The sequence below is a fragment of the Drosophila montana genome, unplaced genomic scaffold (genome assembly GCF_035044405.1).
Source record: "Drosophila montana isolate Dmon_TW-CO22-7 unplaced genomic scaffold, ASM3504440v1 contig_3282_1, whole genome shotgun sequence".
In the NCBI taxonomy this organism is placed as follows: domain Eukaryota; kingdom Metazoa; phylum Arthropoda; class Insecta; order Diptera; family Drosophilidae; genus Drosophila; species Drosophila montana.
Window position 1 is genome coordinate 292,537 of NW_026998166.1, and position 13,755 is coordinate 306,291.

A 13,755-nucleotide genomic window follows, 5' to 3' on the forward strand; every position below is an offset into this window, starting at 1 on the left:
ATACTAGTTGCCATTTGTTTAATTTTAATTTTCTCGTTTTTTTTTATTTTGTATTATTTTTATTTTATTTTTACTGTATATTTAAGTGATTTTACATAATAATGTACTTATATGCAAATTTATCTAAAACTGCATTTGAAATCGGTTTTTGGTTTTCTGTTTTTCTGCTTTTCTGGTTTTCCATTTCATTTGACTCATTGGGAATGCGCTTTTTTTTATAGAGTTATTGTTGTTGTTTTTGTTTTTGTTGGTAAAAAATGCATACATTATAAATACATAGTTATCAAATAGTATGATGCCTCGCATTGTGTGTGTGTGTCTGAGTGTGTGTGTATTTGGGTTAGATGAATGCTAGAGCTGTGTGTGTGTGTGTGTGTGTGTGTTTGTGTGGGTGCATTATTTATTTATATGTATGCATGTATGCAAATGTGTATGTATATGTACTCGTATATGCCTTCTAACTTACGTTACAAAATATATAACAAATATGTGTAAATGATTATATATAATGTTTTTCTTTGCCCTCTTCCCAAAAACTTGCTATCCTGCTGTGCTGCTTGTTTTTGTAATTTTTATTTTTTTTTTTTTTTATATAAAATATCGTACGTTCTGGTAACTATTTTCATATTTTGTCTGCATCGCCTGAAAGTGCTTGGTAATTAGAAAATGTAATTAATATACGCCTATACATACACATAAATGCAAATCTATATAGTCAAAAAATGTGAACTAAATCTTTTGCCGAAAAAAGCAAATTAAAGTTGTCAGCAAAATGAGCAAAATGCAAATTTCGTTTAGTTTAAAACAAAAATATTTTCGTTGAATTTTATTTTTGTTTCGAAAGTCTCTTGAAAATTATATTGTTTAATTGGCAGTGTTTATACGTGTTGTTGTTGCTGTACTGTTTAATTAATTTATTTATTTTTATGTTTCTTTTTTGAAGCATCGAAATGAAGTCTTTGCAAAATATTGAATCGAAGTCGCATCAATATCAAATTGTCTCTCTCTTTCAATCTTCTGTGTGGCTTTACTCTATATTGTTTTAAGTTGTATATAATTTTTTAACAGTTAATGTGCTTTTAAAAATTGTGTTGAACTTTAAACAAGTACAGCAAGTTTTGCATTTATTTGCAGTTTTATTTTAATATTTAATGTACTTTTATTTGTTAAATATTTTTTCGCTGTATGGTTTAACAATTACGTTAAAATCTTTGCACTTTTCAATAGTCAACTCTTGTTGCAGTTTTCTTTAGGTTTTCGTTTGTATATATTTATTTTTTGTTGCTTAGTTTTTGGAAAAGTAAAATAAATCAAACTATTTTTTTTCTTTTATGCTTTAGGAATTTGGGCACTTTGCCTGGAAAACTCTATGATTTATGCATGCACTTGATTTGTTGCAGTGTATTCTCTTTTTTTTATGTACTTACGGTTTCATTTCAATTGCTAAACTTGGCTGACTTTGCAATGCGAAAAAAACAAAACACACATAAAATCAACAAAGTAATCAACTTGTATTGCAGCAGCTAACTGGCTTTCCAATTGGATTGTGTTTGTTTTCTTTTTCTGCTTCTTCTATATATAATAACTACATAGTATGCTATTGTGGGATCTCGTATATATATGGAGTATATATACGATATATTGTGTGCAACAAATGAAACAATAAACATTTGGAATATTATTATTTTAAATTGCACTCATAACTGTGGCTCAACTTGTGGCTAAAAAGTTGCGCATTTGGTTTTTTTTGGCCAGACAAATCTTTATTGCCTTTACGATCTCTAAAATGGCTGAAAATAAATAGAGTACATAAAAATGCAACTGGCCAAAAAAAAAACCGTTCTCGGTATCCTTCTCAGTATTTTGTCGTGTGGAAAAAGTTTAGTTTTAAATGCAGTTGGTTTGTTTTTGTTGTTTTTGTACGAGTAGTATGTTTATTTATATATATATATATTTATATATATATTTATATATGAAATGTGTGTGTGTGTGTGGTTTTTTATATATTTTTTATTCATGCTTGTCGAATGCTGTTGTTTTTATATTTGAATCGTTCATTTCTAGTTTAAATGACTTAATAAGACTTTAAGGTTCTGCTACCAATTTCGTATGATTTAATTACGTTTGTTTTTTACGTGCTAAAAACTAATAATATATACAATGTAAAAAACTTTTCTTTATCATATATGCTTTTTTTGTTTTTCTTTTCGTTTACTCTTTAAGTATTTCCATTTAATTATATCAATTGCGCTAAGTTCATCTAAAGGTAAATTTCTGCTTTTTTTCTTTACTCATTTCCCATTTAATTGTCTTCAGCTAGACACGTGTTTATTTTTACTTTCTTCGTGTTTAGCTTAATTTTTTTGTTTATTTGTTTTAGAATATCATTTGTTTTAGGAGTATTTTTTTCATTCATTTTTTCGCTTGTTGTTGAAAGAAATTGTTTTGCCAGAACGGTTCAGTTTGTGTATTTCGAATCTCTCTGGTTTTAGTTGTAGGTTTACTTGTGCTGATACACAACGTAACGCCCCTTGTAATGCCAGTTAAAAGTTGTGTTTCGTTTAATTTATTTATATATGTATATATAAATATGTATATATTTATGTGTTTTTTTTCTTGTGTATATGTACTTGTTATGATGGAACGAAAACAGTCTTTGGGTATTCATTTATATAAAGTTTAATTATGTTCTTTAAGTTTAAATCTTAAAAATTAATACGAAATCAAAATAATATAATACTCATTTAAGTCAATTTATGTGTAAATTTAAAAATAAACTAAACGTATTTAGCTTGGCCTAAATGACTTGCCAAATATAAAGTACTTAAGAATGTTGGACTTAAAATAATAATAGTTACATTTATCGCAAATTAAAATTAATATGCACAACAAATATATTCAATTTCTTTTCCATTTTCACAAATTATCAAAATGGAAATTCATGCACTCGCCTAATCTAAACTTTGGTATGCTCTCGCCCCTTGCTCAATACTCTAGTTTTTTCGTATTCCATTCTTAAAAATTTTGCGAAAAAATCTTCACGCGATTTCGAACTTCGTTTTTTTGCGTTCTCTTCACACTTAGTAAATTAATTAGAATAATTATTAAATTTAAATGCTGATGAAGTATTTTTTACAAATGTCATTTTACGTGTCAAATGTGTTTAGTTTTATATATATTTTTTTTTGTTTTCAATCGTTTTCTCTTTTTGTTTTTGTTTTTTTTTTCCACTAACTTAGGGTTTTGCCATGTTTCTTTGGTTGCGCTTGTTTGTGTATGAGTTAGCGGGAAAATCTTTTACGATGATTTTTGCCTAACCTCCACTGTCGTGTAGAATTTTTAAATGCAACTTTTGTGGCTACTTAACTGCGTTTGCTGTTTCGGGCTTCTTTTCCTTTCTTTGTCTTCTTTTTGGCTGGAAACTTACAATTCGAGCTCGGTGTTATGCGGATTGGGCGCCTCCGGGCCATACATGTTGGCCAGCTTATCGAAACGCGGACCCCAGGCTCCGAGGTAGTCGTATTCCTGCTGCTCATCATCGGTGCCTGTAAGCAAAAAATATTAAAAAAAAAAGTGTTTAAATACGCGAATTTCAATATTGCAAATTGGGAAATAAATGCCTAATTTTTGATGCTTTTTTTTATGTACTTTAGAGCACTTGTATTTTTATATAAGAAATTTTCTTGACTAAAAGATGTCAAGCTTCTCATTTGCCACATTCAAAATGTCAAAAAATACCGTACATTTGCGGCGTGGCGTTTCGGTTAGTAAATCTGGTATCCAGTATTTTTACAATATTAATGGTGTTCTGGTCAGTTTATCTAGTATTTTCAGTATTTCTTAATAACACATGAAAGCTAGTCCAGAAATACCATAATTAAATTGCAGTGTTTCGGTATTTATTGTACTTTCAGTATTTTAAAAACCCATTCAATGTGTTTACAAAATACCTTACATTAATTGCATTAAGTTTCGCTTGGTCTACCTATTAGTTTCTGCATTTTCACCATATTTTCTGACAACACTTTAAATATGTCCACAAAATACCATACATTAATTTCATTGCATTTCGCTCAGTGTATTAGTATTTTCAGTATTTTTACTCTACCAATTTCCACGGCATTTAACATATTTATAAATACCATTTTCGAGTTTTAGTATTTATCTGTTATTATTTTTGATATATTCTATGTATTTTTCGTTATTTTTAGTATTTACTTAGTTTTACACCCAATATTCGTCGGTTTTTGAGCGTTGCTGGCCTGTAAGTTTAACAAAAAAAGGAATAAAATAAATAGCAATCTGCGCACTGTCAACGTTTTGAACTACTTTGTAGCGTACTTTTTGGGGTGCAGCTAAACCAGCCACTACGCATTTATGTCGAATATTGCCGCAATATTGGGTGCAAATCTAGTCATGGTGAGCTCAGAGTCGAATGCTAATCGAATGCTTAATCAGAATTGTAAAACCCACCTGAGGCCAATGAGCTAAGCGAACCGGCTGTGCTGCCGCCGCCCTCGTACGCATAATTGCGCAAATCATCGAAGGGTGGAGCATTCGGATCGCCATCGGCTCGCTTTTTATGCTCCTCGATGAACACGCCCACATTGGGCTCCTGGCCGGGCATAAGCGTCATCACGGGATCTGCAAAGATTGTGAACAAATGTTGGTAAACGAGGTATTGGTATTCAGGAATTAGAGTCTAGAAAATAGTCTTATAATTGTTTAAAGGAAATTAGAAACTTATTTAAAGAACATTTTCAAAGGCGTATGCATTATTTTAATGCTCAAATTTTCAGCATAATGAAATATCAATTTTTAAAAATGTTGATCACAAAAACTATTTTGAAATCGTAATTTCCGGCTAGTGAAAAGCTTTCTGCAATATTTTGTAGCATTTTTCGAAAATTCATTATCAATATACTTAAAAGCTTCGTTATATATATTTTGTTTCTTGGCCTTTTTCAACAAATATGAAATAAGTACTTACACATAATTGGCATTTTCATGGGTGCCAATTCAGGCGGCATGGGCCCACCAATTGGTATCTGCAATGGCGTTATATCAAAGGCGGTCATATCGTCCTCGCCGCCGCCCTCATCATCGTAATTGATAATATTCTCGCGCACATCATCGTCGGGTCCGGGATATTTAATATGCGCCTCACGGCGCCGATTGTAGACCACAAATACCAGAACGAGTACTGTGCGAAAAATAAAAGGTATTTTGATTAGTTCGAATTCGTGCATAATTGTACTCAATATCTAGCTATTTCATATGCAACAACCAATTACCAAAGGACTCTACTGCAATATGAACTAAATTAAATAAGTATTCGTTGGGCATGCAACAAAAAAAAAAAGGTAATTTAAATGGTGAATTTAACTAAAGCAATTTTACTCGGAAATAGTCGAAATAAAATCTGCGCTCTCTTCACAGTTGCAAAAAGGCTCTTAATTAAATTCTCGCAAAAAAATAAAACAAATGGAAGAAAAGGGAATTGCATAAAATGTGCTATAAGCAAAATAGAAAAAAACACACGCGCGCTTGTTTTGAAAACAAAAAAATATATATATATATATAAATAAAATAAAAGAAGCAAATATAATAGGAAAATAAGAAAACTGGGGAAAAAAGATTTCAGATTTGTGGAAATCAAAAGATTGTATACCCTTACTGAGATATGGGAAATGAAAATTCCATTTTCAGCACAGGACAAAATAAATAATTACTCAATAAATACTAATTCTAGATGAATATAATGTTCCACGGCCAAGCTCGGAAAACGCGTGAAAAACTGCCCTATGAAGCCTTCTTTTAAAAAAAGCTTAAAAATGTTAAATATTTCGTTATGCCTAGATAGACGTGGATTGCAGGATATATACTATATATATATTTATACTATCGATAAACATATATTATATATTTATAGGTGTATGCAAAAATCGTGTCCAAATTGTAATACCCATTGGCAGAGGGCAAAAAAATGTACAAACAAATATGGCGCACATTGTCCCAGTTTTCTCCCTTAGTCTCTAGCTCTTGCCGCCTAACCCGCTAGCCCTCTTTCCCGCTCTTCCTGTCTCTCTCTTTCTCTCTGTCTCTCTCTCTCTCTCATTGTCTACAGTTTGCTGTAACTGTAACTGCCACAGTGCCAGCCAAAAATTGTTTGCCAAAAGGGCAAAATCGAGCTGCTGCCGGCGCTTTTGTCCACGCTTTATGCCGCCATTTCGTTGTTGTTGTTATTTCCGTTTCCATTCGTTTCGTTTCGTTTTCTTTATATTTTTTTCGTTTAGCTTCTGTCGCCTTTTGGCTGCTGTTTCAATGCTGTTTTCTAATTTTGTCTCTGCGTCTTCTGCGAGCATATTGCAGCATCTGTTGCACAGCGCAAAGTTTTTCTACTTATTTGGACAAGGCAGCCGTAGAAGTTGCTCCCCTCTCAAGTAATTTGCTGTGGGCTGTCAAGGGGGGTTGTGTGTAGGTTAAGAGAGGGGGGCGGTGGGTTGGTTACACCAAACTTTTTGCCAAACAGCTGGCAATGGCCAAAGTGGACGACGCGTAATTGCAATTATTGTGTTACTCAAATTCGCATTTCTCGGTTTGTGTTTGGTTTTTCTGCCACTCTCCACATGTTTAATTTTACATTCCATAGTTTAACTTAACATTCCGTAACAAGAAGAAGAAGCACAAGTAACAGATAAAAAAGGAAGAGCTGTCCATTTATTTTGGCCTTCGTTCGTTCAATAAACTTTAATTTATGTGCATCGCTCGGCCGCATGTAATTTGCGGAAATGACTTTTGATGTTTGCCTCTCTGTACAAAAAAAAAAAAAAAAAAACAGAAAGGAGAATTTCTGCAGCTCGTTTGGGTGTGGCCAATTGGTAAATGTATGGCTTAATTAATTTCCAGGCCGCGGCGATTTCATAAATATTCAAATGACATAAACTCCATACAAAAAAAAAATAATATATTGTCAGTTTTACTTTAATGCTTTTAACTGCGCGTTTTACAAATTGAACGCAATCAGGAACAGAAAATAAAAAGAAGAAATAGCATAATTGCCACTTAAAGTTCTGATGTTGTGGAAGTTAATGCATTATTCGCCTTTATGTACAACGATAAATGTTGATAGATATCGATTAGTATCGATAATCCGCCACAAGTTTAACTTTGTTAACTGTATGTGCAACAGGAATTCCATTCGATTGGTCTCGATAAGCATTTATTTTAATAATAATAATATAATTGAAAAATAATCGATAGATAAGTATCGATAAATTAACTTATAAGAGTTTGGTAAAAATCAAAGTACAAATTAAAAAATATATAAAAATAAAATAATATTTAATTGAATAAATATATTTCGATTAAAACGTGAAATACCATATTTTTGGCCATGCAAAATAAATAAAAAGAAAAGAAAGCTTAGCAAAGAGTTAAGTAGATTGTTAAACGATTAAATACGTGCTAGCTTGAATATATTTCGGTTAAAAGGTTAAATACATATTTCCGGCCATGCACATTTTGCCTGTACTTACTTCGACAACTTCCACTCTAATACTAAGTATATTTGCTTAAAGCTACTCAAACTAAACTTAGGCATATTTCTCAGCTTACCCGCTTGCCGCGAAATACACGTATAGATATATATGCATTTACGTGGCTTGTCTATACTTACGTATCAGCGTGCTGAGGCAGAGGACCAGGGCAATAATAAAATCACGGGATGGTGTCAACACCCCCGAGGCCAATAACTCCAGTTCACAATGCATACCGGTGAAGCCCAAAGGACAATGGCATTCATACTTCTTGGGCGGCTGATGATCGCGACAGCGTCCCCCATTGCGGCAGGGGAAAAGCAGGCATTCGTTCTCATTGACGCAACTGCTGCCAGAGACTTTATAGCCCGCAGGACAGCTAAACGTGACAAGGATATAACCGAAACGTAAAACGTATTCGATGTCAAGCGCGCAGTTTTGAGTGTGTGGGGAGTTGAGTGTGGTGAATAGCGTTGCGTTGAGTTGAGTCGCGTTGTTTGTGTGTTTGTTCAAAGTAGAGTGTTGGAAAACAAAAAGAGATTATTTGAAATTTGTTGTACATCATGCAAGGCATTGTGTGTGCGCGAGTGTTGTAAAGTTTCTTCGTTTCTTTTTTTAACGCTTTCATAAAGCTTGTCCTTGCTGCAGTTATGAAAATGGAAATTTAGTTCAAGTGTGTGTGTGTGTGTGCGTGGGAGCACAACTGTCAAAAAGTCTTATAAAACGTTCGTTTCGTTCGCTGGCGTTTTTATTGTTGTTGTTATTATTTTGCGCTTTGGCGCTTTTTCATTCACTATTTTCAGTTGTACAGTTTACAGATTTTCTTAGCTGGTACAAACTTTATGCATTTGCGGGTATGTGTGTGCAGGGTGAGGGTGTCTTCTAGTGTGTGTTTGGGGGTTTCTAAAGTGCACTTTTGGTTTTCACTTGCACTTTTTTTATTTTGTTTCTTGTTTTATGATTATTATGCAGTTGTTGCTGATAGAATTGAATAAAGTTTCCTGCTGCATATTCTTCTTCTGACCAACCGCAATGTGTTTGTCTTCTTCCTTTTTTTCTCTAGACATTTCAAATGCATTTGGCACTTGCTTAAGTTTTGTTTTGATTAGTTTGCGAAACAAACTCTCTCTTGCACACACATACACACGCCTGAAGGGTAGCCAACAATTGACATGTGCTGAGAGGGAACCGCAAGTTAATTTATAGCTTGGCACCCCTTAATAATAAACTGTCACCTAGAAACCGTGTGACCTTCGTTACGCATTTTATTTTAAATGTTGAAAAGCTATTTGTGTGCTCTTTGAGGCGAACAGTTTTCTCTCTACACGTATGCATAGACCCCCAGGAGAATATTAGTAAACATAACCAAAAGTTTTGTGAAACTTTAGCATTTGCTTTCACCTCATTTTCCACTTAGCTGCTTCTTTTTTCAGCTGAGCGCGAAATGCAATAATAATGCCACAAATTTGTTTGACCTTTCATGCAAAACTGAATGAAAGTAAGAAAAAAAGAAAAGTCAACAGACTTTGAAGCTGAATACTTTTCAAATGCAGACATAAGACACTTTTGATATATTGACGATTATTGGCAAATACCAGAGACTTCTTGACCAACGAGCCAACAAATCGCACAAAAGCGCCGCACAGCGGGCGGCACCAGCAACTGCAAACTGCGCCACCTAATGCTAGTTAAGGAACAGCAAGAGGAAGCATTGAAGGAAAGCCAGCAAAAACTTTCACACTAAATCAGCGGCAGAAAAAGCTGGCAAAAACAAAGGGAAGCCAAAAAAAAGTTGCATAGTTTTTTGCACTGCGCCTTTTAGTGATTGCTCCCAAGTGCGTTGTTGAAGCTGATCAAAAGTGGGCACTTTATAGAGTATATATATATATATATCTAGATATACTTATACACTTTTTCAGGTTTGGACAGTGCTCGGCACAACTTTGCCATATTTTACGTCATTAAGTTTTACTTAGAGCTGGCATGAAACAATTTCTTTGTATACCCTGTAAACATTTAAACGCTTAAAAAGGTTATGATAACTCTTAAATATACTTTTTGGTACCGGCGTAAATTGCGGGGATTATATATGCATTTTATTGACTGTTACGCACACCAATTTTCCCTTTATGATATCAGGCACTATCCAAATTCTCTATGTATCGAATGCGTTTTATAGATTCTTTTTCTCTATACTAATTAACGTTTTATTAAAAGCTGTAAAGTTACTATACCGAAAATCGATTAATCTACTTCAGCATATGCGTCTAGGTAATTCTTAACCCTATATATATATATATATATATATATATATATATAGGTTATTCTTAACTTACTGCAATACTATGTTTAATGGGTATCTCTAGTCGAAAATGTAACTCTTGCTTGCTCTTGGAGCATTATTTACCTACAAAATGTTTGTTCTAAACTTGAACTGTGTGTTTTTGTGTGTGTTTTGTGTGTATATATATGTTTTTACACACACTCCAACACACACACATGGTTATGCAGCGGAAAACGCTCTTAACTTGTATTTAAAAAGAAAAATCTCACAAGTATCAACCGAAAAAAAAAGAGGGGGAATAAGTAGATAAAACGAAGAAGACGAGAAAAAAAATGCGAACGTCGTGTGTCTGCAAATCCTCGCGAGACTCCGCAAATGAAACTGGCAGCTCCTTTGAGCCTCAGGTCTCAGGACTCACGACTCTTGACTCCTGTTGTACTACATATTCGTTCTGGGCTTCGTCTATCTGTTTGCTCAAGCGGATTTAGTGCATCGTGATTTTTCGAAATGCCAAAGCTAAAATCAGCCATTGCTCTTTCAGTTGTCTGCGCCTGGCCTCGTCCTGTTGGCCAACTTGTATGTATCTTTGACTGCACATTTATTATCTTACCTGAAGGCATTTAAGCTCTTCAGGATTCTGTGCTTGGCTTCTTTCAGTGCAATTCACAAGGTAAACGCGCGCCTCTGTGTGCGTGTGCATGTGCGTGAGTGTGGGTGTTGGCTGGGGGCGTAACAGCTAAAGTTCGTAATATGTGTGTGTGTGTCTGAGAGAGAAACTGTAAAGTCGTTTTCTTTTAGTAACTGCACTTTAAGCTTTGTTTTCTTAATTAGTTTTCGAGAGCTGCTCGGAAAATGTTTAATATTTTTTTATAACTGTTATCAGGAGCAGAGAGCTGTTAACATAACTCTGCCTAAGCTCAAATATTTTTACAATTAGTTTAATTTTATTTATATAAAGTGTTTAATTGAAGTGCGATTTAAGTGTTTATTATATTTATATTTTCAATTTCAATATGTATACATATTTTTGATATATTTTAATATATTTTTTTATCCTGTAATATTTCAGATAATTTAGCAATTGCCTAGAGAAATATTGTTATAAATGAAACGGAACTACATATATGTAAGTACATACCTTTTAGTTTGTTATGTTCTTTATATATTATACATTTATTTATTATAAAAATATTTAAACACACACACGCACAAGCAAACAGAGAGATAGTTATTGAACATTGTGTGGAAACAGATAAAATTGTGCCATAAACAAGGTTGATAATAAAGAAGATGTTAACGCTAACAGCGAATGATGCTGATGGAATGCAGATGAATGTGGAATTACAAAACTATATTTCATTTATTTTTTCTTTCAATATGAATATCATGAAATAAGCGTCACATAGCTGATAAATATCACTAGAATTTTATAAAATATACAAATTCGGAATTCAGTGAGCTGTGATACTTTTTTTCATGAATGAATCGATGCGTGTGTAGCTGAATGATTGGATTTTATGCATTTGACATATGTATATTGGTTATGACATGATATATGATATATGTGGGCTAAATCAGTTTCAATTGGAGCAAAATAAATGCAGCAAATTATTGTCCAAAAATGCTGGGTAACTAAATTGTGTGTGTGTGTGTGTGTGTGTATGTGCGGGGGGACAAGGCAGGCTTACAAATGAAAAACTCAAATGAAAAGCCCGTATATGAAATGATGTAGGATATAGGTATATATATGCATGATTGAGTTGCATTGTGAACAGCTAATAAAATGACAGATTAAATGGTAAACGGTAACTAAACTAAAGGCAGGCGCTAAAGCACTAGTTGCTCACTTTATATAATATTAAATGGTCTGTTCGTTGTTGCATATTAAGCTAGATATATATATACAGATATATATTTTTGATTTGGAATTGGTTTTATTTGCTCACTCAGTATGATCAGCAGGCAAACGAGTATGGCCGCCAGGGCGCCCATGCTCAGCTTGAGGGTCTGACCCTCCTGCACCAGCTCACAGCTCTCGCCCCAGAAGCCATCGGGGCAAATGCAGCGATAACGCAGACGCGGCTCGAGATTAATGCACGTGGCGCCGTTCATACAGGGCATATCGAGGCATTCGTTGCGATCCATGCAGCCCTTTGAATCGGGCGACATGATGCGTCCCTCGCCGCAACTAGTTTTTTATATTTAAAATTCGCATTCGATATCGAAATGTGTATGTAAGTTAACATAATTCTGTTATATCTTTGTTTAGGGCAACTAAGTGTGAATAATGGGCAACAGAAACTAAAATAATTCGCATAAGTGTGGGCTAATGTTGGGTTAGGTCTCATGTATGTCCATTTACCGATTGCTGTTAAACTCTTAGCAAACGAAAAAGTTAAGCTATGTCTGATGTAAGTCTAACTGTGTAACCGATTACTGTAAAGGGGTTAGCCGCCAAACCGATAGATATTAACTTTTTGGTAAAATCTTATATCTGATGTGAGTTTAGCTGACTTTCAGTCCATAAACGTTTAACCGATTGCTGTTTAGAGGTCATACGTCAAACCGATAACTGTTAACCGTTTGGTTAATGCAAATATAAGTCCAATGTAGGGGCCAATTTGGTTAAGCTATAATTTGTAAAGCTATGTTTGGTGTAAGTCTGGCTGGCTTTCAGTCCATACCCGATTAACCGATTGTTTATTTAGGGCTTATCCGTCAATATGCCAATGTGGTAACATTTACTTCCCTGTAACTTCCTGTTAACCGTTTTAAAAGATTATTTAAACAAAGTTCAGCTGTAAACAGTGGCTCTCAAACGTTTCGAAAAAGCTTTTAGGCAAACAGAAAAGTGAAAACCAATTAAGCACTGTTAAATACATTTCAGTGTGAAACCAGTTGGGTTATAGTATATAACCTTTTAACCGATTGATGTTAACCGGTGACAAATGCTGAACGCACAGAAATGTGGAGGGCAACTAAGCACAAGTACCGCCACGCGTGATGGGTGTTGTCAAACGCCACAAATATACATACATATTTTTTTGCTACTGTGTGTGTGTGTGTCTGTTTAAGCTTGTGCCTGGTGAAAAAGCGTGAATATGTACAGTTGCGTTCAGGTGATGGAGACAAGAGCATATCGATTTGTGCCTGCCCTTAAACCTAATCCGATTGATTCGTTACGCAACGTTAACTGCCCCAACACGTGGGCAGCGACTAACTCGGTTTGTGTGTCTCCTGGACCAGGACGAGGCAGCTCAACAGGCTGGCAACGTCAGTTGATTGACATACACCGTAAGCTGCCGGTGACGCGGCACAATTTCGATTTTCACTGCTTTCATCTTTTACTTATTTTATTTTTTGTCGCAGCCTCTAATTGATTAAGCCTATCAAATGTTCAATGCCGATTCTGCGGCATGAAATACTTTTTGTGCGCTTGGTATTTTTCAACACTCGTTTTGTGTGTTGCTAAATTGTTAAATTTTATGCTACGACCCTTGTGTGTTTATAAATTTAATAGTTTTGTTTAAGGTATTTTTTGAGTCTTTTTCTTTTGTCCACAGTCCTGTCATTTTTTTAGGTTTTGCTTCTTTTTTATTATAAACGTTTTCATTATGAGAAACGAAAGAGCAATACATGAATGTGTGGAATGTAAATAAAAGTTGAATTCAACTAATGGCAACACTTACGTGCACTCATAGACATTCCAAAGATCCACACACTCGAAGGGATCGGGGCAAATGACATTCGAGCATGGCTTATTGGAGGGGCAACCTTTTTCCAAATTACGCGCCATTGTTGCCTGGCCCCACTGTGTGCCATTCATGGCGGGTGGCAGGGGCAGGTGTTTGCCCTCCAGACTGGAAAAAAAATAAATAAAAAAATATAAAGTTATTTAGTGGGCAAAAAAAAAATTTCCAAATAACAGAGGAA

The 13,755-nt window shown here is 34.5% G+C and overlaps 1 protein-coding gene and 1 long non-coding RNA gene across 11 annotated transcripts in view; one reads left to right on the plus strand and one right to left on the minus strand.

Annotated features, from left to right (window-relative positions):
- Positions 1-570: 570 nt before the first annotated feature.
- Positions 571-13,755, minus strand: part of CadN (Cadherin-N) — a 143,492-nt gene continuing 130,307 nt past the window's right edge. For 4 of the 8 annotated variants that reach the window (XM_064690730.1, XM_064690726.1, XM_064690731.1 and 1 more), the window contains exons 18-22: positions 13,512-13,682; positions 11,769-12,010; positions 4,991-5,203; positions 4,474-4,644; positions 571-3,545 (exon numbers count right to left, since the gene is read on the minus strand). In XM_064690730.1, coding sequence (XP_064546800.1) covers positions 3,424-3,545; positions 4,474-4,644; positions 4,991-5,203; positions 11,769-12,010; positions 13,512-13,682 — 919 coding nt within the window. In that variant the 3' untranslated portion in view covers positions 571-3,423. Of the gene's footprint in view, positions 3,546-4,473; positions 4,645-4,990; positions 5,204-7,678; positions 7,918-11,768; positions 12,011-13,511; positions 13,683-13,755 lie in introns of all 8 variants that reach the window. The other 4 variants (XM_064690732.1, XM_064690728.1, XM_064690733.1 and 1 more) reach the window with 1 other exon arrangement.
- LOC135434232 (uncharacterized) overlaps positions 10,890-13,755 on the plus strand; it is a 195,279-nt gene continuing 192,413 nt past the window's right edge. For 2 of the 3 annotated variants that reach the window (XR_010437190.1, XR_010437192.1), the window contains exon 1: positions 10,890-10,948. This is a non-coding gene — a long non-coding RNA (uncharacterized LOC135434232). The remainder of the gene's footprint in view (positions 10,949-13,755) is intronic. The other variant, XR_010437193.1, reaches the window with a different exon arrangement.